At 58.8% G+C, this 27,791-nt stretch overlaps 1 protein-coding gene across 1 annotated transcript; it reads left to right on the plus strand.

The window, feature by feature from the left end:
• Positions 1-1,428: 1,428 nt before the first annotated feature.
• Positions 1,429-27,734, plus strand: SH2B2 (SH2B adaptor protein 2). The gene is made up of 10 exons (XM_075440383.1): positions 1,429-1,499; positions 2,338-2,462; positions 11,627-12,513; positions 15,685-15,786; positions 20,044-20,135; positions 22,322-22,416; positions 22,932-23,114; positions 23,229-23,422; positions 24,216-24,387; positions 24,877-27,734. Exons 3-10 carry the CDS (start codon positions 11,653-11,655, stop codon positions 25,188-25,190), a joined length of 2,013 nt encoding a protein of 670 aa, XP_075296498.1. The 5' UTR covers positions 1,429-1,499; positions 2,338-2,462; positions 11,627-11,652; the 3' UTR covers positions 25,191-27,734.
• The last annotated feature ends 57 nt before the right edge of the window (positions 27,735-27,791 follow it).

Below are 27,791 nucleotides of genomic sequence, written 5' to 3' on the forward strand. Positions count from 1 at the left end.
ATGAAATTCCAGCCTAAGAGACTATTGATTGTGTGTTTTCTTTAAAAATGTATATGAATGGGAGAGAGGCCGTTCGGAGGAGAGGCCAGGGAAGCAGGGCTGAGTGGCAACACACCATCAGCCACCGCGGGCGATGGGTGGACGTGGTCTGTCCGGGGTAACCTGCGCTGAGCAGCGGGCTCCAGCCTCTCAGTGAGCATTAATTCCTCCTCAAATCCCCCCTGGGAAGGGGAATCGTGGCTCACCAGAAGCAAGAGGGTGGGCATTCACCCAGAAATCATCACAAAACCAACGATGACGAAACCGAGAAGTCAAGAGTCCATGCCCCGGTCACGCCTCCAAGACAGCGCTTTTGCAAACCCCCCCCCCTTGCCCCAGGTTTCACGCTGTTGCCTAAAACACCAAAAAAAAAAAAGAGGTTTGGGAAGACGCTGCGCTCTTCTGCTCGGGGGGGTTTGGGGGAAGCAAAAGCGAACGGCGCGGCACTGCGCCGCAGCCCTGCAGCCAATCTCCCCCCTCGCTTCTGCACCCCCCGAGTGCCCCCAACGCTGCCTCTCCCGAAATCTCCCCAGATTACACCTTGCAGGGTGAGGGGATGGCAAGGAAGCGTAATAAATAAATAATAATAGTACCAACAACCCCCCCCTCCCCGCCCCTTACATAACCAGCATTGTCTTAATCCTACAGGTGCTTCGCAGAAGTAAAAAGGATTTGTTCCTCCTGCAAATCCTTTTTCTCCTTCTTTTTTTTTTTCTTTACGATGGTGAGTCATCCTGCTCCTCCCGCGGACGCGGTGCGGGGAGGCGGGGGGGGGGGCTGTGCGGGGTGCGGGAGGCAGCCTGCGGGAGCGGGACCCCGGGCTAAACCCCGCTGGGCCGCGGTCCCCCAACGCGGATCGGAAACCTGTCCTGAGCCCCTCGGCAGAGGGAAGGGCTCGAGGTGGGCCCTCAAATATGTCATATATATATATATATGGGGGGGGGCACGGACCTCCACCCGCGCCGCGCTGCCTCGCGACCCCCGGGGGTGTCGGGTGGGGAGGGGGGGTCACCCCAAATAACCCCCAACCCAGCTTTGGGGCTGCTCGGCGGAGCCAGAAAACGCTGCCGGAGCTTCTCGCGGCGCGGGGGTGCCCTCCCAGGACTCGGGGGGGGGGGTTGGGGGTGACCTCCTCTAGGGATTCGGGGGTGGGGGGGTCTACGGCGGTTTGGGGTGCCCTCGCGGACACGCCGCCGCAGCGCAGGCAGCGGGGTGGGCGGGGATGGGGGACCCAGAGGCGGGGTGCAGCATCCCCCCCCCCCCCCCGGGGGAGGTGTTGGGGCTGGGCGGGGCGCGGGGCGGGGGGAGCAGCACGGAACCCCCCCCCCCCGCGGCGGGGCCCTTTAAGGCGGGGGCGGGGGGCGGGGCGGGGGGCGGTGCTGCCGGGCGGCGCGGGGGGGCGGGGGGGGCGGCCGGGCAGTGCTGGCCCGCCGGGAGCCGCGCCGGGAGCCCCGGGCCGGGTGAGCGCATCCCTCCGGGACCGGGAGGCGGGGGGGGGGGGGGGGGGGGGGGGCGGCCCCTTGTTTCCCCGGTTATTGCCCACCCGCGTTTAGGAGCGGACCCCCCCCCTCCTCTGCTTGCAGCGGGAGCGCGGAGCCCCCCCACCACCACCCGGGGAGGGTCGGGCCTGCGGCGCGGTGGAGCCGGGGGGCGGGGGGGGGGTTGGCCGCCCCCTCGCCGCCGGGCTGGGGCTGGGGGCTGTCGCCGCAACCCCCGGCTGGTTCCTTCCCCCCCCCCCCGGTGAGCATCGCCGCTCCGCGGGCCGATGCCGGCTTGGGGGGGGGGGCGAAACGCGCCGGGTCCCGGCTCTGCCCGGAGCGGGTGGGGGGGGATGCTGGTTGGGGGGGGGGGCACGGGCAGCGCGCATGACCCCGCGTGGATGCTTTTTTATTTTTCATTTTTTTGGATCATTGTTGTTTGCTTGGGCTTTGCGGGGGGGTTGAGGGGTGCTTTGGGGGAGGGGGGGGGCTTCCCCCTCCTGCCAGCCTGGTCCCACCGAGGGCACAGCAGCAGCGGTGACAGACACGGGGACAGGCAGCGGGGCTGGGGGACCCCCGCGGGGTGGGGGACCCCTGCGGGGTGGGCGCAGCTCGGGGGCCTCAGCAGCGGCGGGGAGGCTGGGCTGCGGCGCGGGGAGGCCTGCGGGAAGCGGAGGGGCTTTCTCCACGGCCCTGCTGCTGATGCTGCTGGTGGAGGAGCTGCTCGGGCAGAGGACAGCAGAGGGGTGCAGTGTGCCTGGAGGAGATGCTCGGGGGACGCTCACTCCAGGGCTTGACTGTGTCGAACGTTCCCTTGCAGCCCCCTCGGAGCCAGCCTGCTCCCCGTTCCAGTGCACAAATCCACCAGTTGAAGTGATGCGCTTGGCCGGGAAGAACCGCGCTGCTGGCACCTCGGGGACCCTGTGAACTGGAACGGGAGAGGAGGTAAAACCGCTCTGTTCCCCCCCAGCGCGCCGCCCGAAATCCCCGGGAGGCCCTGCCGCTGCTCCTTTGGCGGGTTACTCAACCTTCCCCTCCGTTGTGCAGGGTGCTTTTTATTTGGTGTGTTGGGAGAGGGGTGGAGAAGGACCATGGGTGCAATGCCGGGCAGCTGGGGCTGTGCTTCCAAATAGGGATCACGCTCCGAAACCACCCAGGCTCCTCTGAGACTCTCAGCCCTCTGACCCCGGCACCCTCCACCCGCGCGCGGGCACGGGCGGGTGGTGGTGTGCTCAGGTGGGATCACGAGTGCGCTTGGACCTCCCCTCTTGCGTTCCTTTGTGGTGCTTCATGGTGGGTCTCCATTCCTGTGATGCCGCAGTGCAGCCCCGGGTGGCCGGTGAACAATTTCTTTCTAAAAAAAGTTGCGTAATTCTTGCAGAGATGCTCCAACATTGATGTTGATGTACGCCTGAGCAGGGTGTGGGTTTGTGGGCCGGTGTCTGGTGTCTCCCCTGATGTGAGGCGACCATGCCATCACATGGGAGAAGTTAGTCCTGGGGGCTGCAGGATGGGGCCTCCCCTGGCCTGCGCTGGGTGAGGCTTTGGGGTTAAAATTGCCCCCTTCCTCAAGCACAAGCCCCTTGGTTGGCTCGGGTGCCATAGTTGCATGGCTGCAGGGTTAGCTCCTGTTGACCATCAGGTCTGTGCCCTCCTCTCTGGGCTGGTAGGAGAACATATCGTGCACCCTTATGGCAGGGTGGTCTTGTCCAACCTTCTCTTGTCCTTCCTCCTCGGAGGTAAATCACCCCTTCAAGATGAGGATGTTGTTGGCCAGTGCCCTTCCTCTTCCTTCTCCTCTTCCTCTTCCTGGGGCAGGCAGAGAAACCTGATGATGGTTGCACATCTGCTGCTCTTGCTGACCCAGGCAGCCCGGGATGCCCCGGGGCACTGCTGCCTTCCCTGCTCTTCTCCAGCCCAAGGGCCAGCAGAGCCATCCCGGCAGCCCCCCGGTCCCGGCACACCGGCACGTTGGTGCCCTCGGCCGGTTTCCCTGCCTGTGGGTGGATGCCAGGGACGTCGTGGGGTGAGGGTTGGAGACCCATGCCTGGCTCGGCGCTCTGCTTTCTCGTGTGAGCGGAGAGCAGAGGCTGGCAGAGGGAAATCGGGGACCCTGCCGCCGCGGGGAGGGCCTGGTGTCCTCTGACCCCCAGGAGTTACAGGTTTGAATCCCAGCTGGCTCCGTCACAGCGGAGAGGAGGAGAGGTTATCCCTAAAGTGAAAAACTGCATCCCAGACCTGATTTTTGATAAAGGGAAGACAGAAGGGTTCGGAGAAGGGCTGCTCACTGGGGGAGTGCCCGCGCTGCTGGGTGCAGGGTCCGGACTTGAGGCGAGACTCGGCCGGAGCGCTGCATCCATCAACGCTCACAGATGCTCACTGTGCTTCGCAGGCGAGGGACCAAGTGTGTGTCCACTCCAGGGTCCCATCAGGAAGACGGGAGCAGGTTTGTGCCCTGCTTCACCGGGTCCTGGCATGCAAGACCCCGGGGGCAGGAGAGGGGCCGCAGGGCAGTACCCGGGCCGGGACCCCCGGGAAGGAGGGCTGGCGGGGCAGTCGGACACAGCCCGTACATCCCTCCTGCCTGGCCACGGCCACCACGCCGGGTACGGAGCGCTGCCTGCCTGAGAGCTGCCCTGCGCAGCGAAGGGGGAAGGAGACATCTGAGGCTGAACCTCCAGCCAGGGCTTGCAGCCCTAACAGGGTGTTGTGGCATCGTCTGGTTGAGGGGGGGGTTTCAAAACCCACTGGAATTTTTATGAGGTGTTTTGCTTAATACACCACTTAAGCAATTAGCAGTGATTGTAGCAGTACCGGGTAAGGCACTGGGTAGAATTGAATTTTGCCGAGTTCAGATACCATTAGGCAGCGGTTTAATGCTGTTTGCAGGCGGTATGAGACAGTGACGTGTGTGGGGAATTAGATCTGCAAAGTAAAAAAAAAAACATAATAAGAAAATTTCATACAGACCTATGTAACTTTATCCCATGTTTATTATGTGCCATAATTGAAATACGATCTTGGGGGTTCTCCTTCCTCTGCCCGACCGGAGTGGGGATCCCCAGCGGCGAGGCATGCAGCGATGGCTGTGCCGTACCGCGTCGGGGTGCGCTTTGCTGCGCATCCGGCACCGCTGACCCGCGCAGCTCGCTCCCCAAGACCACCCGAGGAGCCTCGAGAGCCTAGCGATCTACAGGGCAAGAGTCATCTTTTCCGAGGAGTTTGCGCTTGTTTTGGGATCTGCGGTCGATTTTATGTTGTGGAGCTTTTTCTTTAAATCCCCTGAGTTTCGGGTACATCCAGGGGTACATCCAGCAGCCAAATCGCCCGTTGTTTGGCGTGTCGGAGTCCGGGAAGGGTCTGCCCCGAGGTGCCAGGTCAGTGGTTAATGTACAATGCCTGCGCGTGACACCATGCACCCTGCTGCCGCACAGCACCAGCCACCGTCCAGCCTGGACGTGGCCCTGCAGAGAGCTTCACAAGGGTGGGCAGCCGGGAGGAGGAGGAGGAGGAGGGTTTTGCTGTGGGCCGAGGGGCGGAAGGAAATCTAGGCTTAGCGAGGGAAATGTGAGATTGCTTGGTTGGGGACAGGGCTTCGGCCGCTCCTCTTGGGAGGCTCTGCTATTGTGGTGGTTAAAAATAGACTTTGGACTGGTTACTGTTCTGCGGGAAGCTCCTTGGCTGGAGACAGGCAGGTGAGGTGGCACCCGAGCGAGAGCGAAGGGACAACAGCCTCTGACCTCCTTTACCAAAAGCTCTATTTTTTTTTTTCTTTAATTTTTATATTTCTTTTTTCAAGAAATGGCCAGCTTTTCTTTTGGGACATTGAGGGGGTATCTTTGCTTTATTGCCAGGCGCAGCGCGCTGCATTATTTCCAGCGCCCCATCGCTGCGCCCTGGGGACCCCCTCCCCACGGGTGAGGCGGGTACCCCCCGGGTCCCACGCCGGCATGCTGAGTGGCTTGGGGGATGCTCCAGCCCCGCGTGTGGGCTGGCAGCGTGGCTCCCTGCAAGCTGGATGGAATTACTCGGGGAAGAGATTATCTGAGATCCAGTGGATCTTCTCTATTAACTTGTCTTTATTTTCCAGCAGCTGTCAGCACGGGAGGTAAATGTACCCTGGGAGGGATTATTGGAGGGGAGTGAAACAACCCTGTGATAGGAAGGTGGTCGGAATAGTGGGAAGTGGAGAAAATCTCAGTTTTTGCTGGGGAACTGTCATGGGCCTGGGCTCTGCCTGGCTGGTCTGGGCAGACTGGCTGCACTGGGAATGGAGATGTCCCTGCGTCCCCCGGCGCGCAGGGGTCCCAGCTGGGAGCGGGTCCCCCGGCCAGCGCGAGCGATGCCGCGGGCTGGGGGTTGCTCGGTGAGTCGGCAGGGCTGGAGCCGCGTTCGGGCTGCGCTGCCGCGGGCAGGCTGCGGCCACCAAAGCCTGGTTGGTTTGCAGGAGCATCAGTTCCTGCGCGGCTGGCATCAGGCCACAGAACTGGGGGAGACCGTCGTATGTGCAAGAGGAGGGGGCGAAAAAGGCCATTTCTTGCCCATTTTCTCTTTTGAAGATGACTCCCTTCAGCGCCTGCGCCCTGAAACCCTGCCTTGGAAAATGGCCATCCGATGCTGCTGGGTGCTGTGGGGGCATCTGTTTTGAGATGCTAACGCTGCGGCTGGAGGGATCCCTCGCTGGGCAGCGGAAAAAGACCCGAGAAGCCTTTTCACTCTAGACAAATGTTTTCTAGGCTCCAGATGACAGGAGGGCCCTGTAGTGCGTCTGGGCAGGGAGTCAAAGCATGCATTTAATGGACGATTGGTTCAAGGAAGGTGGTTTGACCATTAAATTTAAGGCCAAAATGCTGTTCAATTAATATTTTAGTGGAATGGACAGTAAATGAGAAGAACAAAGATTGTTTCCATTTCTATCTGATTCAGACAGCCGGTCTGATTGAAGATCTATGGGGTATAAATAGTACATGGAGCAATGAAGAGTGCAGAGAGCAATCAACTTCCCCCACCCCCGGGCTGCGGTAGGGATGGTGAGTGGGTCTGGAGGGATGGGTGACGTGCACGGGCAGAGAACTTTTGCTTTTTTGCCCTACGGCTTTCTCTTCCTTGTCTCAGCCTCTGTGTTTGGTTAAAGCTCGGACGGGTCTTGAGGACTGGGACCTTTCCCAGCCCCTCGAGGTGGCAAGGGACGTCCCCGGGAGGAGGACACTTGGTCTTTGCATGCTTCAGGTGTCTGCTGTGGAACGGGGTGGGGGGGGGGTCAGTTCCGTAGCCGATGCATCCCCCCCATCCCTTTGGGCTTGCATGGTACAAGCAAAGACGAAGTGCTTGCTTCCCTTCTGCTGTCAGCCCCGCGTTCTCCTCGCTCTGTGCCGCCGTCCCGGAGGGCAGTCCCCATCCTGGTTTTAGCCATGTTCCCCGTCTGTCCCGGGCAGGCAGTGGGCACCAGGCTGCATCGCGAGCTGCCGGAGGGGCTGCCTGCCAGGAGCATCGCCTGGCAGCCTGCTGCCAGGGGCCGGGGAGGTGTCGCCTTGCTCTCGGACCCGCTCGTGACTCGGGGATCTCCCCTGGCCCAGCACGCTGAGGTCAGGCGCTTTTCTGGGGGAGCAGGTGCCTGGGTTTCCTCGCGTCATTCCTCTGGGATCAGTCACCGGAGCTTTGAGTGGCATCGATCTTGCTGGAAACCGAGCGGCTTGGTGGAGCGGGGCAGCCGAGGCCGAGCTGGGGACCTCCTTCCCAACGAGCCAGGGCTTTGCTGCAGCCCCTTCCGTGCAGACTCTTCCTCTCCTGCCCTTCCCTGCTCCGAGGCAGGCACACACGTGGCCCCGGGAGCTCTGCTGTGCAGGCAGGGATGGAGGGATGCAGGCGTGCCTCTCACAGCCTCCGCCGGGTAATATTTTTTCCCATTGAATTTGGGATTGCTTTGGCCCAGCCTGGCTGCACTGCACAGGGTGGGAGGGAAACATCTCTTTATTAGGGTGGTTTCCTTAAATAAAGCCCTCGGAGCAAGTGCTGTTCTGGCTGTTCTGTCTATCCCATGACCGGTTGCGTGTTCGGGTTATTAACACCTCATTAGATGTTGGTTCCTCCCCACGTCTCTGGTCTCTGGTTCAGCAAATCCCGGTGGCTTTGTCATTGCTCCCCAACTCCTGCGTCACTGGAGACTTTTTTTTCCCCCCCCGTGGTCTCTTGCGCTTCTGCTGACAGTTGAAATTTCATTTCTTCTTGAGGTCAGTGGCTTACTTTGACTTGCAGATCTTTCTGCTCGTGTGTGCCGACGCGCGTCCCCAGTGCAGGGGATGTTTCAGCACAGCTCGTCGGGAGAGACTGTCATCACGTCCCTGCCAGTGGCTGGCTCTCACCTGCGATTGCGACCTGGGTTTCCGCTTGGCCAATCCCCAGAAATCCTTTCTTTTTCCCTTCCTTTTTAAGCCTAGACTTGCTCTGCAGAGTGACAGCGGCAGCAGGGCACAGCTCTGCCCTGGGCAGTGGTTGGGGACTCATGCAGGTGGGTTCGGAGCCCTTCGCCAGCTTCATGTCTTGGTTGCTGCTCTGTGGCTTCCCTTTGACAACCAACCTCCTCATTTTATATACCCGTACGTCTGTCCTGTCACATAACCCAGGCCTGGGACTCGAGGCTGTGCCCCTCAGCCAGTTCTGGAGCTGTCTGATAGCACTTCCAAAGGCATCTGGCTCCTTCAGAGGGTGCCCGGGAGCAGGCTGGAAGCTGATGGTCCTGGCTTTCCAAAAAACCAATCGCAGATTTTCTGCTTATTTTCATCTTCAGCTTATTTTCATCTTCTCTTCCACTGCTCTGCCCGGGGATGCTGTCTTTGGCGTGATAAGTTATTTCGAGAAGTGGGGCAGTGCTGTTGGTATGGAGGGGAGTGGAGGCACCGAGATGAAAGGTAAATCTACACGGATAATTGGGAGCCTGCTTCCCGCAGAACTCAGGTGAATGTGTACGTGCCAGGGTGGGTGCCAGGGCAGCGATAGCTCTGCGGTCCCGCGGGGCTGCCCCCAGCCACCCCGCCTGCTCCCGGCCTCTGCTGTGGGGTCCTGGTGCGGGGTCGCAGACCTGTTCCGGGCAGGGGGGCTGGAGACGCAGCGCTGGGTTAGGAACCCCCCCGGCGCCTCCTCAGACCTGCCAGATGTCTCTCCTCTAGGCTAGATTTTTATAAATTGGCCTTTTAAAGTCTGTCATCCCCGTGCAGATGAAAGGAAGATGCTGTGATGCCTCTGCGTGCGTGTCTCCGAGCCTGAGCCTGGCTGCAGTGCCTGGGTGGCGAGGCTTTTGTTTGGGGCTTTATCTTATTTGAAGTGCCTTTTTTTGTTTGTTTGCTTCCTTTTTTTTTTTTTTTTCTTCCCCTTAATGTGTCTGGGTCCATTGCATCTTGGCTTGCCATCCCTCAGTTTTGGGCAGGCAGGCCTCACTCCGTGCCACCGGTCCCTCCTGGAGAGATGGATGGGGAGAAGTGTTCTCCCCCCATGCGCGGGGAGAGGACACCAGCGAAGCCCCAGGCTCCACACCCGGGGCAAAGCCGAGCTGCTCCCTCCGGCAGATGCAACTAAAGCCATCGCCGTGGGGCTTGCTCGTCTCCCCCAAGCCCCTTTCCACTCTTTTCCCTTTGCACCCTTTCACCCTCTCCTGCTCTCACTGTGCCCGCTTGGATCGGCAGGGAATCGTCTCCCCTGTCTTCCCCGAGCCCAAATACTCCCGGCCCGGTGCTTGGTGCCGGGACGGCTCTCGGGGCAGTGACGGGGAGCTGGGGCTGTGGATTTTAAAGCCGAGGGGCAGTAGCTGCCACCACCAGCTGAGCCTTTAAATTCTCTGCTCGGTGATGGGTGGATAAGTGGGAATGGCATTTGCTGGGTGGGTAACAACCAGCTTTGCATTTTCTGCTGCTTTCCCGCTGTGTCTTGGGGAAATTCCGACACCGCTCCTAAACTGCAGGGATGGGTTTTTTCCCAGCTGGCATGGATCCCTGTGAGCAGGACCCGCTCAGCCGGGGGAAGCCCTGCAACACCGGGGAGAGCCTCGCTGGGGATTTCTGGTGGGGACCGGTGACAGCGCTGCGGGACGTGAGGGGCCAGCGCGGGTCCCCGATGGCCACGTGTGTGCCCGGCCCTCGTTCCCTCCCGCCACAGCCAGGACACCGAGCAGCATCCCCTTGTTGAAAGTGGGAAGATGCTACATGTGTGGGGCAGAGATGCTGCCGAGGGGAAAGCGTTGTGGTCCTTATGAGACAGCAGAGAAGCCAAGCTCCCCTGGTTCTGGCTCTCAAACAGCTCGGGGTTTCTCTTTCCGTCGAGTGCTTTTGTTGCCTGTGTGAGTTTCTCCCTGGGTGAGGGGGCCTGAGAGCTGCCCCTGGGGACAGGGGTGCTCCCGGAGAGCTCCCATGTTCCGTGCTGGCGGGTCAGGCAGCGCCTCGTCTCTGTAGGGATGTGCTGGGGGAATGGCAGCCGGCTCCTGGCCGCTGGTCCATATCGCAGCCTGCAGGCTTGGTCCCACCTGGGGTCTGGTGACCGATGCGGTCGGGGTCTGGAGGGCAAGGAATGGGTTAGCCCAGTCCCCAGTGCCCGCCCCGATCCCGTGGCTTATGCGGTTCATCTGAGCGGTAATTAATTATCTGCCATGTAAGCTGCTGGCGGGTTACAGCGTGTGATTTATTAGCAGGAGTAATCCCTCGCCGGCAGAAGAGCTGCTGTGTGAATGGAGAACAGCAAAATCCATTGTCCCATCCTTCCAGCAGTCAGACGCGGTGCCCAGGCGCGGTCCCCGGCTGCCGAGTGCCGGGCAGAGGCACTGCAGAAGCCGGGGTCCGGGCCATGGCAGCCGCAGGCACCCCTGGCTCGGGATTTGGGCCAGCTGAGGTGGATTGGCCAAACCACTGCCCTTGGGGGGATGGACGGGTGTCTGGGCACGCGGACCCGGTGTTTGGGGGCATGGGGTGAGCGGTGCCCCGGTTGGTTGCTGGGCAGGGCTCACCAGCAGTCTCGACACTGGGAGATGATGTGATCGCTGCTGGGATCTCCCCGGGGAGGTGGCTCAAACCACCCAAAGCTGGGTAGAGGTTTGGGAAGCGCAGTGTAAGCACAAAGCCGGGGATGCACATGTGCCCCTGCGAGTCCCATGGCTGCTGGGAGAGGGACCAGTGTGGGGGCTGGGCAGAGTGGTGCCCTCACATGGGCATGCAGGTCTAGTCTTCAGCTCCCCTCAGCTCCTGGTGGGCTCCTGGGTCTGGCTTCATTTTTTTTTCCACTGTACCCTACCTACTCGTTGGCCTCTGCTGAGGACATGTCCCGGGGTCATCCATTGCGCCATGGTGCCTGATGCTCAGCGGGGAGGGTGAGGGGCAGGAGCTGAGCTCCCGCACGGCTCCGGCAGCTCAGCTGGGTCTGACAGAGATGTGAGCGGACAGGGAGGGCTCGGCCACGGCAGGGGGATGCAACAGCAGCGCCGGCCACGGGTGAGATGTCACCTGGCCAAGCAGGGTCTGGGCTAGAAAGCTGGGGAACGAATGGCTCTGGCAGCGTATCAGGCTCGGTCCTCGCCAACCAAAGAAGCAAGGTCCATGTCTCTTCTAATATGTCCTTTAAACAAGAAAAAAATTGACGTGGCAAAGGATCAGGGCAGAAATATGGATGGAGAAGGACAAGGACCGGCTGGTGGGTGCGGAGGGGAGGGTGCTGCCGTGTGCACCCACGTGGGTCCCGCTGGGACGCCTGATGCTGCCTCACCCCGTGGGCGAGCTGCCGCTGTGCCCCGGCAGGACACACGGGCGAGAGAAATCCTGAAGGCAAATCCCCCCGGGCTCCTCCGGTCGGGGACTCCTTAGCGGCTTTATGAGAAATCAATAATGCTTTTGCATGGTCATAATCGTAAAATAAGTACAATTTATGGCTGCTGCCAGGGCCAAGATTTTTTTCTGGCATATGAGGTAGAAGGGGACGGGAGGAAAACCGCTTTCCCACAGCGTTTCCCTTTGCACTGGAAACCTGCTCTTGCATCATGGCGGGAGGAGACCCCCGTTCGGGGGGTGGCACAGCCATACAGGGTGGGTTTCCCGTGTCCTTGCCCGTGCTCAGGCTGTCCCCCTTCCCCGCAGCCCGCCGGCAGTGGAATGGGGCAGCCATGAACGGCGATGCCCTGTGCCAGGAGCCCTCCTCCCCACTCCCCGACTGGAGGGAGTTCTGCGAGCTGCACGCCCAGGCGGCCGCCGTCGACTTCGCCCAGAAGTTCTGCCAGTTCCTGAAGGAGAACCCCCACTACGACACCCCCGGGGCAGAGACCTCCTTCTCCCACCACTTCGCCGCCAACTTCTTGGACATCTTCAGCCTGGAGGTCAGCCGGGTGTTCGTGTCCGACTCCCCCACCAAGTACAACATCGTGCCCTTCGTGGGGCTGCAGAACTGCCACGTCCCCTACGGGCGCGAGGTCGCCCCAAGGAAGGAGGAGACATCTACCGAGTCCCTGGACAGCATGGACGCCCCATTGGGAGCCGGGCGGTACCTGAGCCCGGCGCAGCAGGTGCAGGTGCACAAGGTGTCCTCCTATGGCCAGTCCCGCAGCTCGGAGGACGTCTCCATCCACGCTACCACCAAGCCCAAGTTCAAGAAAGGCTTCTCCTTGAGGAACATGAGCTTGTGCGTGGTGGATGGCATGAAGGAGATGTGGCATCGCAAGTCCTCCCCGGAGCCGGGTGCCGAGGCTGCCCCGGGTGGCCGGAGAGTCGAGAGGGAGCCATGGCCGACCGGGGGCAAGGAGCCCAGCGACCCGCGGGAGAAATGGACCCACAAGCTGCGCCTGTCCAAGGTGCCCTCCTCCAAGGTGGAGCTGGTGGACATCCAGAGGGAGGGAACTCTGCGCTACATGGTGGCTGATGACACGAACTGTGTGGGGAGCTCACAGTGGCAGAAGTGCCGCCTCCTGCTCCGGAAAGCGGTGAAGGTGGAAGGAGAGAGGTTCCTCCTCGAGTTTTATGTCCCTCCGAAGGTAAGTCCTGGCTTTTCTCTGCTGTTGTTTTTCTGAGCAAATCAAGCAGCAGTTCGGCTTTGCTTGAGGTTTTTCTTATTTCCACTGCTGAGCTGGGATGAAATCCAGCTCTGGTCCACAGGGAGATTTGGTGCTGTGTGGCTCAGGTGCGAATGGATGGGACAACATGTTTGAATCCCATCCAGCCTGCAAGCCCCGATTGCTGCCATTCACCAGGACATAGCCCCCTCCTTCCCCACAGCCCTTGGGAGAGATCCTGACGCCTCTGCCTGGTCCTTTGACCCCCAAATATCATCAGTCTTGATGGAAAAGCTCATTCCCCCGTCAAGATGTGAGGTGTCCAGGCTATCCAGAGGGGATTTTTCTCTTCCCAGCATGTTGCAGAGATGAGTCAGACTGGTGGCTTGTGCAGCAGCTGGGATTGCTGCCTGGGCTTTGTGCTTTAAATCTCAGAGGTTCGCTAGTCCACTTTCTGAAAGTAGGAGTTTTCCATTTTAAAAATAATAATTGATTTGGAATAATTTTGCATCTGCAAGGCCACCTTCAGTGCAGCTTTTTGATGCCGGGGACAGAAGACGCTGGTGTTGCCCTCTGGGGCTGGAGCACCACTGCCATGGGCGGGTTTTGCAGCTCTCCTCCCAGACAGCCCCAGCTACATACCCTCCTGGGCAGAGGAACACTGGTTATTATTATTATTACCCACAATATCACTTTTCCTTGCCTGCATCTTTTCTTCTTCTGTAATTTCAATGAAAGCTTCAAAACCAGGAGTCGGTTTTCATTGGAGTGTGTCCTCAGTGCACCCCCCCTCCCCTTCTCACACGCATCTTCCCCCCACACGTGATGCAGGGAAATGTTGTCCCTGTTTTCCTGGGGGAAAAGGCTGAGTGCTGGGGCCATTTGCTCAGGAAATGTGGCTTATGAGACCCTCAGTGTCCTGCTCGTGGCAGGACTGCCTTTGCTCCTGGGCTGAGCGAAGGGATGCCTTGTGCTGCCAAACCCTCTGCTGTGCTAACGCCGTGGTTGTGCCTCGTCTGTGCTGTGTGTTCACCGCTTTGAAGACCACAGGGCAGATAATAAGCTGTTCCCTGGGGCTTTACTGGCTGCATGTGCTGGCAATGAAATCTCCAGTTATTTAAATACCTAGGGAAGAAAAAATTCTCATTTACTTCATCTTCTCCAGGACTTCCCTGCTTGCGTTTCAGTCCCTGGTAGCAAAGCTGGGCAAGCACAAGGCCTCGTGCCGGGCACGTCCCCGGGGCTGCGGCTCTGCAGGTCTTGGTGTGCTCCCAGACCCCGGTAACCTCAGTCTGGTAGAGGGGTGCATTTGTACATTACACGTGGAGACAGCAGGATAGTTCGTCTTTTTTAAACAGCATTTTCTATTTTTTCTGAGGCCAAAATGGACCTTGGCCCTGTTGGTGTTAGTCCGTGCCTCTCACCCAACTGTCACATCTCTGCTGATCAAACATAAAACGTGAGTTTAAACTCCAGTGCCTCTCTGTAGAGCGGCTCAGCACTGGTACGGATGGCGTGCATCGCTGCTAGCTGGCTCGGGGGGCTTCCTCCGCCCAGGGGCCGCACAAGACCCGGCTGGAAGGGAACCACCGCGTCCGTGGCACAATGCACGGAGGGTCCGGTGAACCCGCTGGGTGCGGGCTGCACGGAGCAGCACTGGCGAGTCAGCCACACCAAAGGGGCAAAAAACTCAGGTTAAAATGGAACAACTGCTGCTCTGAAAGCGTTTAGTAGAGTGCTCATAGAGGGATTTTTTTAGTGTATCTTGATTTGCCTCTCAAAATCAATTTTGAAATGATTTTATGGCAACTTTTATGAACATTGTCTGCTCTCCTGTTATAATCACACCCGACTTCGGTTTACATCTTTCTCCCCTCATCCCATCTTGCTTTCCATCTGGCAAGTGATTCAGCTGTAAAAGTTACACCAGCCTGGCACAGCTGGAAGAAAACAGCTTTTTGCTTGAGCAGCCCACAGGTTTGTTTTTGCTTAGGCCCTACAAAAACTATGGCCATGACTTTAAATCTGTAAAGGGAAGAGCCCTCCTGGAGAAGACCCTTCTCTGGCTTACCGGTGAATTAACACTGTATTTTCTTTCCTTTTGAAGCAGCTGCCTCCCCCTTTCTGACCTTCTCCCTTGCAAACACAAAGAAGGAAAAATTCCCCAGGGCAGGGCTGAGCCCCGCACAGCCCCAGGACGTGCTTCGAGGCAGCGCTGGGGCCCCAGGGCTGGCAGAAACGAAACGTCCCAGAGGGGAAAAAGCAGTTCTTGTTCTGTCTTGGATTTCTTCCGCCCCTCGCTAAAAAAATGGGAACTGAACCCACTGTTGGTAACGTGCAGCGTGGTGCTCATCGCTGGTCACATCCCACCCTGTGCACCCAAGGACCGGGCGCAGGTTTCGGTGATGAAATCGCATCTCTGCTTCCCGCAGCTGCCATGCTGCGAATCCTGGAGCCCCGGAGGAGACCGGACCCGGAGAGCAGCTCTGCGGGCTCCTTTGGGGGGATTCATTATAATTAAAACAAATATCTGGGGAATTTGTTGCTCAGCACAGACTGTGAGTGGGAGGCACCAGGTCCTGCCCCCCGTCAAGGCTCCAGCAGGTGCTGGGGCCCCGAGGGAAATTCATTTTTCTTTGTTTTAATGTAATTAAAATTCGCTGCCTGGCTAAGGCTGCTGCATCGTAGCTTCTTGGTTGAAATGCCGCTCCTGCGCGGGGTAAACGGGACACCTTCCCGGGCTGCTTTCTGCAGGGGAAGCGTCCCTCGTCAGGTAGCACAGTTCTCTCATGGTGTGTCTCCGTCAGGAGAGGGTTTAAAAAGGAGAGAAATAAGTGGTCTTTGCAGAGCTGGCCTATCAGCCCGCGCTGGAGCGAGGAAGGGGTTTGGCAGTTCAATGCACTAACCTCCCTATCTTCCACCGGGCCTCCTCGTGGTTTAATTAAAAGAGCTTGGAGTTATCAGGCACATGAGGGAAATCAATGCTTTTTTTTTTTTTCCCCTGCCCTGTAATAACCGTGCAGGCTGAGCTGCGATGCTGCCTCTCTGAGAGCCCTGCTGCGTCGTCCCCCGGGAGAGTTTGATTCAATTGAGCGACGTTTTTTTTTATTTATTTATCGATTTCTTTTAACAACTTTCTTTTTCTTTTTCCAGGCTTCCAAGCCCAAGGTGAGCATCCCGCTGTCGGCCATCATCGAGGTCCGCACCACCATGCCGTTGGAGATGCCCGACAAGGACAACACCTTCGTCCTAAAGGTGAGGGCAGGGCGGCAGCGGTGCGTGTCCCCATGGGGACCCCATCTGCGCCTGCATCCAGCCCCTGCTGCGGGGATGCTCAGTCCCCAAGGGGATCGTTGCCTCCTTTTTTGGAGCTGAGATGCCAACAGCACTAATGCTCCTCCTGTGATCCCTGCCCCCTCTCCCGGCGTTGTGCCCTCCCCAAGGTGATGCAATCTCCACCTGATGCCTGGGTATTTTGGGACCGAGCGCTTTGCCTGGCTTTCACCATGGAGTTTTGCTTCTCCGTGTCACCAGGAGACGGGATAAATTAGCGTCCAGAGACAACCTGCAAGGGGAAACACTCTTTGGTGCCACTGCCTGTGGTTTAGTGACTGCCGCTGCCCCAGATCGGTGGCACATGGTGGCCATTGCGTTGACACGGGGTGATGGAAATGGCTGTGCAGGGCCACTGAGGCCCTGGGGATCAACCACACCATGAGAGTCTGCGGGCACGAGCAGAGGGCGAAAGTCTCTCTCTCCAGAAAGACTTTTCAAGAAAATGCAATTAATTAGCTTAATGCTCCCCCCTGCTCTGCTGGAAGGCAGCAGCGTTGTCATGGCAGAGTGGGGCTCAGTTGCTCAGGGTCCCAGCTCGGGGCGCAGCGTGCTGCCTTGCTGGTGGACGTGTTGTTGGAGATGGCGTTTCTCTCCAGCTAACGAGGCTGTGCCTCCCCTCTCGTGCTAATGGACCTGCACTGTCAATCAGAGCCGTTGGACGTGCCCGGCTGGGAGGTAGCACGTGTACATGGGGGAACAGCAGTGTTGGAGGATTTCTGTGACCTACCTCTGCTGAAAACCCACTTCTCTCCCCGGTGTTTCTCCCTAAAAGTGTACAGCAAAGGCAGAGCAGAGAGGCCAGGCTTCCCAGCTGAATGAACCTGCTGAAAAGCTTAGAAAACTGTGAGAGGAGGGAAAAAATTGAGCAAGAGCTTCTTGCTGTTCAACCTCATCCTCTACCTCTGCTGCGGCCAGTGTCCACCATGGACATGGAGGCTAATTCAGCTTTGTCTTCCGTGCCTCAGAGACCAACCTCGTGTCATCATCTCTCTAGACTGACCAGCCCAAGGTCCTCCCTGGTTTCCCTGTGGACTCTGGAGAGAGTGTGCCTCAAAGCATATGTGGTGCCGTAGCCAGGAGCGGATGGGAAGGACTGCTTCTCCTTTGCTTCTCATTTCTTCTTCCTCTTTACCCAGCCCAAGTTGATTGAGTTGCTTTCTTCATACCATGATGACGATGCTTGACTCATATGCATCTTATGAGCTGGTGTAACCCCTCAATGCTTTTTGCAGAACCGTGCCGGAGTTGTGGTTTTCCAGCCCAGACGCCCACAGCGATCAGTGTGAGCCCAGAGCTCACCCATGTCCTTGAGCTGGGGGTTGGCTTGGGCTTTTTCTTCCACAGAGCATTTCTCGGCTTCCACAGGTTCATTTGAATTCTCGTCTTGTCTTCCAACACACTTGCAACGTGGTGTCATCCGTGAATTGATCAGGCAACTTCTCTTTGCTTTTGTCGTAATCTGCTGAAGAGCAGCATGCACAGACAGAGTCCTTTATGTGAAGGAGCTTCCGAGCATATCCCTCAGCTTTGATCGTTAACCATTGATAACCCATTAACCATCGATAACAGCTCTTGGAATGTGGCTCATCAGCTACCTGTGATCGTGTTTTCTAGATGCTCTTACAAGTCTCATCTCAACCATGTCTTGCTACTAGCTTTGCTGGAGTGTCACATCAGTGTCCAAAGCATGGCCAACGCCAAGGATGTGACACTGCTTCTCCCTGTCCCTGGGGCTGTCACAAGCAAGTGTGGGGGGGTTTGACAGGGCTTGGTGGTGGCAGGTCCTTACTGGGCAGGGGGTAGGTCCACAATGATTCTTGGGTGCCTCTGGGGGGGTTGGTTTCTCTGGCTGCTGGAGGAGGGCTCTGGGCTTGCCCTCTTCCCATCTTCTGTAGCCGGACATGCTCTCCCCACTCCCACTGCTAATGGCTCTACGACTGCTTCAGCCATTTCTTTAATTACCCTGGGGAATGCTCCACTCCCCACTGGTCTGCAAACGCCGGACTTACCAGGTGCCCTCCACCCCGCTCCTGCCCCGTTCTGGCCAGGGCGCTTGCCCTGCCACGGGGTTAATTGATTGCAATCGATCCTTTGAGTGAGCCGAGGCAGCCAAGGCAGCATCGAGCCCATCTGCTCACTTCTGGTCTCCTGCTGCCCCTCTCCTGCCGCTCCGGCCAGCCTTTGCCCTCCCCTCCCAGCTGTTGGCACAGGATGCTTTTCCCCTGTTCCTGACATCCTCTATTTCTAGCTCATTCTCTGCCCCAGCCTTTCTTGCTGGGACATCTTCTTGCTGCTCTTTTGCGTTCCCCCTTTGCTGGCTGGACTCGCAGAAGGGGTGAAGCACCCCTCAACCCTGGAGAGAGTCCAGCGGAGGGCTACGAGGATGATGATGGGACTGGAGCATCTCTCCTACAAGGAAAGGCTGAGGGAGCTGGGCTTGTTTAGCCTGGAGGAGAGAAGGCTGCGAGGGGACCTTATCAATGCTGATAAAGATCTCAAGGGTGGGTGTCAGGAGGACGGGGCCAGACCCTTTTCAGTGGTGCCCAGCGACAGGACAAGGGGCAATGGGCACAAACTGAAGCAGAGGAAGTTCTGTCTGAACATGAGGAAGAACTTCTTCTCTCTGAGGGTGACGGAGCCTTGGCACAGGCTGCCCAGGGAGGCTGTGGAGTCTCCTTCTCTGGAGATATTCCAGACCCGCCTGGACAAGGTCCTGTGCAGCCTGCTCTGGGTGACCCTGCTTGGGCAGGGGGTTGGACTGGGTGACCCACAGAGGTCCCTGCCAACCCCGAACGTTCTGTGATTCAGTGTCGGGGTGCAGGTTAGAGGGGTAAGAAAGGGAGCTGGGTGCTGTGGTTTCCGCGCTGCCTTCCCCTGTACAGAGCTGATGTTGAACCCGCTCTCCACCTTCACATGCGACGTGCCGCACTCCGGCAGGTTACGATGGGTGGCAACGCCCCTGCCTTGTTCGGGGAGGCCACGCTAGAATAGTTTCTGCCAAATGGCCTAAAACTTACCAGGCAGCGTGTCCCCACCACCCATCAGACACCAGAGCGTGCTTTTTTTTTTTTCTTTTCCATTGCACAAGCAGGCACTTGCAAAATACCCGAACCCGACGCGTGCTTCGCTTGCTGTCATGCTCCGCGTGAGAGAGCAGCCCCGTCTCCCACGCCGGCTTCAGGCGTTGCCCTCAGAAAGGCAGAGAGGCTTCTTTGCTCTGGTTAAACAAAAAAGGGGCGGAAATCTTTGCTGCTCCCCTCCACCTCTGCTGAGGGCAGGGTCCCCGGGCTGCGGCAGGGGAGCAGATTGCTGCTCAGCCCCAGCCCAGGCGCTGGGCACCGCTCCCTGCACGCCCTGCTTATTTTCAGGACGGTGATTCAGTTGTTTGTGATTAATTTAATTTGCTAGGAGGTTGTCTCGGCTGGCAATGCGATACCCTCCCGGAGGCAGGGCTGCCTCGCCAGCTCGGGAACGTGATGTGTAAGGGGTCTGGGGGGGATGCGGGGAAACCTGCCAGAGACACGCAGCGTCGCACAGGGTGGCTTCTGAGTCTCTCTGCTCGGCTGCCCCACTGCCGATGCGGGGGTTTTGTGGGTCCTCCCGGGCCACAGAAAGGCCCAGCTCCTTTGGGCTTGCAACTTTGGAGGCTCTTTTGCATTCTGATTTTTATTTTATTTTTTTCTGTTAAAGTGGGTTTCTATCCCACCCTGGTGCAATCAGAAATCAGAAGCCTCCTGGATGAGCAGGCAGAAAAGATAACAGAGGAGAGGTTTTAAACCCCTGTGTTTAAGGGTCTGGCAGGACTTTGGGGCAGTGAGAGGGCATCATGGCTTCTGTTCTGCCTGTGCAGAGCTGATTTTGGGGGACACCGCAGCACCCCGAGGCATGCGATGCTGTCTGTGTTGGTGCGTGGTGCCGTAAAAACCTTGTGATGCATTTGGTGATACCATTGGGGTGGGGGTTTTCTACTGAGCCCCAGCTTTGGTCAGGGGTCACCCTCGCACACACCAAAGCATCTCTGTGGGTCGCCCCTCGGCATCCCTTTGCTGTTCAGCCGCACTGGTATTTAATAGCAGCAGGTGAAGGGCGGGGGCCGGCTGGGTTGTGGAGTGTGCTTTGCCTGGGAGTGGGTGGCAGGACCCCGGCACAGCCTGACACTCTCCCACGTTGCTGCAGGTGGAGAACGGGGCCGAGTACATCCTGGAGACCATCGACTCGCTGCAGAAGCACTCCTGGGTGGCAGATATCCAGGACTGCATCGACCCCGGGTAAGGCTCGCCCGAGGAAGGGGCTGTGTGGGGGCTGAGCTCGCCACTGCCGTGGTGCCCTCGCCACCAAGCACGGGTTATTGCCCCTGATGCAATTTTTACTACTCGGGGTGTTACAGAAAGTCCCCGACTCACGTCAGCAGAAGTCTGGAGGCAAAGTTAGCAGCCTGTGTGTGTCAGAGGTGCAGCCTTGCAGAGCACTGCCCGCTTGCTCACCCTTTCTTGCTCTGTGTCACCTCGGCCAGGTAGAGGCAGGTGACCTGGGAACACAGCCCTCAACAGGAGAAGCTCCTAACACCCAGCCTCTGAAGCTTTCATACTATATTTTTAGCTATTTTCTGGGATTTTTTCTAGTCCAGCATCCATGGTATATTTACCAGCATCCATGGTATATTTAAGATTCTGCTGGCTAAACTGATTTATTTGTGTTCCTGTCACTGTGGTGTTAATGCTGTCATTGGAGTCACGACGACTCTGCCAAACTTCTCATCTGCTTTTTCATCAGCCCGCACATTGGGTTATGCTGTTAGGCAGGTTTGTGTGCCCGCACCGCTGCCCTTCAGCTGGCTCAGACAGCCCCGGTCCCGGGGAGGCAGGATCAGCCCAGGCGCTCCCCGGGCTCTGGGGGAACCCCAGCACTGCCCTTCTTGGCACAATTTTGGAAAAAGAAGGTGCCCAAGCTTGCAGAGGTGAAAACCTCGAGCAAGCCTGGAACAGAGACTTGGAGAGGCTCCAGCTGCCTCCGGGCTGGCTTTGCCCCTTTCTGCCAGAGACGCGGTTTGGGTGCTGCAGGGTGGGTCACGGTGCAGCCTGCATCTTCCAGGGGGGATGCACTAACAGACTCCAGATTTGTGCTCTTTCAGCTCCTTTTGCTATTTTCTAAAATACATAATTCAAGCAGTGACGCCGAGGCTGGGCTGCTGACGGAGGCGAGGCTGGGAAACAGCCTTTTTTTTCCCGCTGCATGTTTCGGTGCTGGTTTTCCAGCCAGAGCCAAGCGCCGTGGCCGTGCTCACCTTGAGCCGCTGCAGAAGCTGCCGGCAGCCCCGTGCCAGCCCCTCGCTCTGCCACTGGCAGCTTCGCAGCCTTTTGTGTTTGCTTAGCACCCAGCGTGGTCCTGCTTTGGCCTCCGGACGTGACTGTAAAGCAAATAATAATGAACTCCGGAGCAAATAATAATGAGCTGTTTAATACACCGACACACACGCTTGGTGCCAAGAACGAATTTTCAATCAGCTCCTGATGCTTTTGCCAAGGGCTGCGTGCTGGAGCCGCTGCGTGAGCGCCCATCGATGGCTTTTCTGCAGAACGCTGTTGGTTTTGGTTTCCTTCCTCCCCTTCTTGTTTTTTAACCGGCTGCAACTGAATGACTCCCAGTGGCTGATTCACTTACTGGGCACTAAATAATTCAGCAGCTCCCTCGTGAGCTGTTACTGCTAACGCAGCCGCTTCCTCGCTGCCTGCGCCCACGTGGCCGCCGTTAAGCAAGAGTAGCCAAGGGCCATGGGCAGCTCCGGCAGCGCTGGGCTTTTGCTAAAGGCTAAAAATAGGCTGTGGAGCAAGCAGGCTTGCACAAGAAGGGTGCTGAAGTGCACGGGCAGGGGTCGGGCAGCAGGGGTGCTCCCTGCGGGGGCTGCACCGCTGCGGCCCCACCTCGCTCTGTTCCTGCTCGTTGTCTCGCTCTGGGCCTCCAGGCTTGGTTTTCTGGCGTCTTTGGGGGACGTAATTCCTGTAGGTTGGTAATTCCCTTTGCGGGGGGTGAAAGTGAAAGCACGCTTGGGTGGAAGTTGGTGGTGGGGATGTGCGTGCCTCTACATATATCTCACTGAAAGTCAAGGTAACGGATTTCCATCCAAAGCAACAAGGTTGCAGCAAAAAACTGCAGCTAGGACCAGCTGGTGTGATCCAGGTAGCGAGGGCTTTCAAGGGTTTAATCCCCCCCACCCCGCTTGCTTACCCCTCAAAAAGCCGTGCTGTTTTGCCAGCCGCTCGGCCTCTCGATGCTGCGGGCACTTCTGTCCCTGCGGGAGGAAGCGAGGAGCGTCGGGACGTGCTCCTGGATCACAGCAGGATTGTTGTTTGGTCGGGAGTCCCCGTCGCGTGCCTGCGGGCGGAGGTGCCACGCGTGCGTGTCTCTGCAGCGTGGCGGCTGGCGTGTGACGGTCTGCTCTGCGCTCTCCCCCCAGGGACAGCGGGGACGACATCGAGCTGGCGTCCTGCGCGCAGGGAGCCTGCCTGCCGGGCAGGGTGTCCTCCTGCAGCTGCGAGTTCCTGGCTGACGGTGAGGACCTGTGTCTGGGAAGAACACCCGCCGGGGAGGGTGGGCGTCTCCAGGTGCCAGCTCTGGTTTTGGGGTACCAGACCCTGACAGTGATAAAGTGAAGAAGCCTGAAGCAGGTGTCTGTGGGGAGGGATCGTCCTCTGTCCATTGTCGTCTTCTTCCTTGTGCTTGCCCCCACCCCGGGGAGGTGGCCATCTCCTTCATGTTGCTGCCTTACATCCTGGTGTATGCAGAAAATCAAGCCCCTGTCTGCAGGCACTGGGGTCTCCGGGTCCTGGCAAGCACTTCCTGCCTGCACAGCCCCATCGTGTTTCCACGCCTGACAAAGATGCATCCATGCCCCCTATCCTAGTTGCACCAGGGGAAGGAAACCCAGTGCAGGGTGAAAGGGAGTCCCCTGAGCTGCAGCCAGGACTGTAACCTAGGCCTGAGATGTCTCCGAGAGCCCAGGGTGCTCCAGCCTTGTCCGGCAGTGCTGGGTGATGGCGAGCCATGAGCCTGAAATTCCCTTCCAGATGTGCCCAGGCCACCGGACAGATGTGCCCTGCCCAGCACTCACACCACTGCCACGGCCACCGCTGTCCCTGCGCCCCACGGCCGGGGCAGGGACTCCGTGGGAGAGCTCCTCACCCATGTCCCACTGGAGAGCTTCCTGCAGACGCTGGAGTCCTCCCCTGCTGCTGGCGGGCACCTCGCAGGTACCGGGACGCAGGACGCGGCCCCAGCACCGCACTCCTGGGGTTGCATGGAAGAAGGGGTGGGAGAGGGCGATGTCCGGGTGCTCCCTAAAAGCCTGCTGTCTCTGTGGCCAGGGGAGGACAGCGAGGCGGAGGTGGAGATCAACCTCTCCGACTTCCCCTGGTTCCACGGGACTCTCTCGCGGATCAAGGCAGCTCAGCTGGTGCTCTTCGGGGGTGCGCGGAGCCACGGCTTGTTCGTCATCCGGCAGAGCGAAACGCGGCCAGGGGAGTACGTGCTGACCTTCAACTTCCAGGGGAAAGCGAAGGTGGGTGTCCTCTGCTTCTCCCAGAATATCAGTGCCAGCCCTGCCCAGCACCCCAGGCTCCTTCCCGCCTAGCTGGGGCTCTGCGAGCCAGCGGGTGCCATGCAGTGACCCCAAACACAGCAGCTCTGCGGAGAGCTGCACCCCAGCAGGGCAACCCTTGGGACCGTCTGCCTGTGTGCCCCAAGAGCCCTCTGCACCCTGCCCAGCCCCGTCAGCACTTTCCCAGCTGGATCAGTGCCTGCCAGGCGGGCACAAGGTTAAATACCCCAGCGTAGCCTGGCACGTCGTACCCTGCCCACTTCTTGTCCACTGCAGGTTCCAAAGGACACAGATGCGCTATTAAAAACCAACCCACGTGTAGTTTTCTGGTGGGTCCCTTCTCTTCCAAAGGGCAGACACTGCAAGGGGTTGAGATGTAACTGCCCGATCTTGTTGCCAGTCCTGCAAGAAGTATTTCAGGCAGGCTGTGGGCTTCCCCAGGCTGTTTGTGCTGCCAGGATTGGACCTGCTGCCCAGCTGCACCCAGCCGCCCTTCTCTGGCTGCTTCCAGATGGTGCTGGTCACCAGGAGGAGACAAAATTCTCCCGGGGCTACAGCAAGTGGGATTTTGCAGGAAACATCCTGCAACAGGAGACCCACTTGGGCAGGCAGGGTAGAAAATCAGTCCTATGTTTGGAGGTCAGCAATCCTCCCTCGGCTGATGGAGGCGGCTCCTTCTGTGGATTGCAAGGGTGAATCTCACCGTCTCACCCGCGCAATCCCCGGCTCACCCGCTGGCCCCCTGCCCTTGCAGCACCTCCGCCTGTCGCTGAACGAGAGCGGGCAGTGCCACGTGCAGCACCTCTGGTTCCAGACCATCTTCGACATGCTGCGCCACTTCCACACGCACCCCATCCCCCTCGAGTCGGGCGGCGCGGCCGACATCACCCTCCGCAGCTACGTGGTGGCCCAGAGCCCGCTGCCCGGTAGGTGCCGGGGCTGTGCCGCTGCCGGGGGCGGGGGGGGTACGGCTGCCTGTGGGCAGCTGGGTTCATGTTTGGGCTGGGACCTCACATGAACCCAGGAGGGACTGATCCCTGGGGTTCCTCCACCGATCCCCTCCCTAAAGCTGTGCCTGTGCCGGTGTGTGTGGCTCTGGAGATGCGCCAAGGTGGGTGTTATCACGTGGAGGGTGGGCAAGGAGGACCACGCAGCAGCAGGGCTGTGCCACGGTGACCTGCGTGTCCCCAGCTGTGGGTGTCAGTCCCCTGGCTTGGGCAGGAGACAAGCAGAGAGGTCTGCGGGTCTCTGTGCTATGCTGGGAGAGGGTGGGCGAGGAGGGTTGGGAAAGGACAGGGTCAAGGATGGAGAGGGCAAGCAAGGGCGAGGGTGGGCTTGGGAAGGGGACAGTGAGGGAGAAGGGGGTTGAGCCCCCAGGCAGCATCGGAGGGGTCAAGCTCCTGTCTCTCTTGCAGATGCCGGCCCCCCACCAGCCCTCGTGCCGCAGCCGCCGGGCTGCCGGGTCGACCTGCCGCCTCCGCACTACTTCTGCAGCACAGCACCCGCCGGCCCACCAGCCCCGCCACCCACCGAGGGGGTGGCTGTGGCCCCTGCTGCCACCGTTCCTGCACCCTACCATCGCCTGGAGGGTGCCCTGGGCCCCCGGAGCCGCAGCGACAGCGTTGAGCGCCGGCCGGAGCCCCCCGCCACCAGCGCCGAGGACTACCACGAGGCTGACGGTGCCCGGAGCCGGACCCGGGCGGTGGAAAACCAATATTCCTTCTACTGATCCCCCCATGCCCAGGGGCTGGATGGTGGGGGGATGCGGGACACCCGTACCCCTCACTGCTGCACCAGCCTCACTGCCTCCTCCTGCCACCAGCAGCAACCCAGCCGCAATGTCCTTCTTGCTCCCTGCTGCTTCTGGGAGCTGTGTGAGCGGCGGGCAATGTCCTGGCTGGACCCGGCGTCAGCCCTGAGGTTAGGGCAGCGCCGGGGTTTTGGGAGGCTGAAAGTGTCAGTGCCATTTCAGAGCTTGCAGCCTCTTCCCTTTGCCTCTGGACCAAGAGCTCTCCTGGGGCTGAGCTGGGCAAACTGCTTCTCCTCCCTGGGGATGTCCCCTCTGGGATGGCAGCACAAAGCTGTGATGGGCTCCTTCCTCCAGCCAAAGCACCTCGGCACGTCCCCTCTGGGGTGAGAGCCCAGCGTGGCCAACATCCCTTCTGGCACCATCGCCCTGCAAGCCAGCTGCCGAGCGGCTCTGGCATTTCGGGATGACAGTGGAAGTGGCAGACCCCCGCGCAGAGGCTCTTCTCGCACACGCAGATCCGTGTGCCCGAGAGGGCACTGCTCCGGAGGCCTGAGGGTTTATCCAGGCTGGCTTTCAGGCTCCCGCTGGGGCACATGTTTGCCACCCTCTGCCAGGAGAAGGTTTTTCCAAAGCTTAATGCAGCGCATTTGAGGAAGGTTTTTTCCTGCTGTCCTACTATTTCTGTATCTTTGTCCTTTTTCTTGTTGCTGTACCTACGGAAAGGCCCTGGTTAACCCCTTTCTTCCTCCCTCTCCTCTTTGCTTTTTCCAAACCCAAGGTCTCTGCAAGGGCATCATCTCAGCCTTCTGCCTTCTCTCTGCCGCAGCTAGGCAATATTTTCCATTTCTCAAGGCAAACCTTGAAAAATATGACAACACCACCGCTTTGCATCAGTTGTTCGTCCTTCGGGATGTCTTTGGGGGGGTGCAGACGGAGGCCAGGGGCTGTGTCCAGAGGTGAGGGACAGCCTCGCCCTGCAGGTGCTTGGCTGGGCTCCCGGGATTGAAAACACTACACATCTTCAGTAGATGCTGTTGAAGGGTTGTTGTTTGTTTTTTGTTTTTTTTTCTTGGAGAAGTAGAAGTGTCCAGGATGAGCAAAAGGAATGGGACTGCTGCCAGGCGGGTGAACAGCCAGCTGACACGGTGGGGCCAGGCCAGGCTGACTGCAGCGGCAGGCAGGATTGCCCTTGCTGGTGGCTGAAGTCCCTCCTTGGCAGATGTAAAACCCTGCCAGCAACGGCTGTAGCGGCACTGCTGCCCGGAAGGACCAGGCACTGCAGGTCACCCGTCTTGGTGGCTTTCTGATAGCCCAGCGCAGCCACATGCATCTACAGGAGAAAAAGGAGGTTCCCCCAATGGAGGTGAGCCCTGGAAGAGAGCATAGAGCAGAAGCCCGCTGTGGCCAGATGTGCACTGTGATGTTGATGCTTTTCCTACAGGTCACTGGAGCCCTTAGGGTGGTTTTACAGGCCAGGCTGCTTCCCAGGATTGTATGCCTCGTGGGAGGTGGGAGACCCTCCGAAAGGGCAGCTTTGCTTGCGAAGTGCTTGCACGTCCCTCTTGGTTCGCCTCACACAGCTTGTCTTCCCCATCACCGGGACTCCTGGCTCTCGTGTGGCTGCCAGGCCTGGGTGACAGCGCTAGCAGGACCTGAGCGAGGTGGTTTTGAAGTGTCTGGGTAGGTCTCCAGGTAGAGCAGACCCCACCATACCCAGCTAGAAGTTACCACTTAGTGCAAAGAGAGGTACGAGCCAAGCCACAACCTAGCTGAAAACCCCCTGAACTTGCCTGGAGTTTTGGGTTGGGTCAAATTGGGTTTTTTAGGTGCCTTCTTTCCTGAGCTAGCAAAGCATCTCCTCAGTGCTGGAGTCACTTCTCTCCCCACTTCAAGAGGGCTGGGAAGGTGTCTCCAAGGCTTGTTACCTCCTCCTGCAATGTGAGAGCTGCCTTTCTGGCCCAGGGGTGCGTGAGATGAGGGCTGGTGAATCTCGTTCCTGCAGCAAATGCCACCTTCTCCCCAAACACATGGCCCTTCAGAGGGCAGCGGGAGCAGTTTGCTCTGGCGGGGGTATTTCTCTTTCCTCAGCACAGCTAAAACCTAGCTCAGAGGAGCCCATGCAGCAGGGAGAGGCCACATGCTCTTGGTTGACGGGTTTAACATAGATCTGCTTCGTTCACACACAGTGAATGAGGGGGGACCTCCGATGCGGCACGGACATCCTCACTCTTGTTCTTCACGGAGGTCCCAATGGGCCAGGTGGCTGTGGATGGGAGCACTGCCTTACAGACCTTCACATGTTGGCTGATTTTTTCACCTTCTGCATCACGGGACAGGAAAAGGAGGGGGGAGCAATGATCTGCAAGCAAAAATGTTAATTTGTAAATAGGGAAGAGTCTGGAAGAGTTTACTGTTCTGTAGAATAAATTAATTTTATTTAAAAAGAAGGGGGGGGGCAACACTTGTTAAACAAATGGAGAACTCGAGTTCCAGTTTTGAAATAAAATCACTTGCAAAAAGGACAGCACATGAGCATGAGCTCGGGGCTTTGCTGGATTTGCTGCATAAAAAAGGAGAGAG

The sequence above is a fragment of the Opisthocomus hoazin genome, chromosome 20, assembly GCF_030867145.1.
Source record: "Opisthocomus hoazin isolate bOpiHoa1 chromosome 20, bOpiHoa1.hap1, whole genome shotgun sequence".
Lineage (NCBI taxonomy): Eukaryota > Metazoa > Chordata > Aves > Opisthocomiformes > Opisthocomidae > Opisthocomus > Opisthocomus hoazin.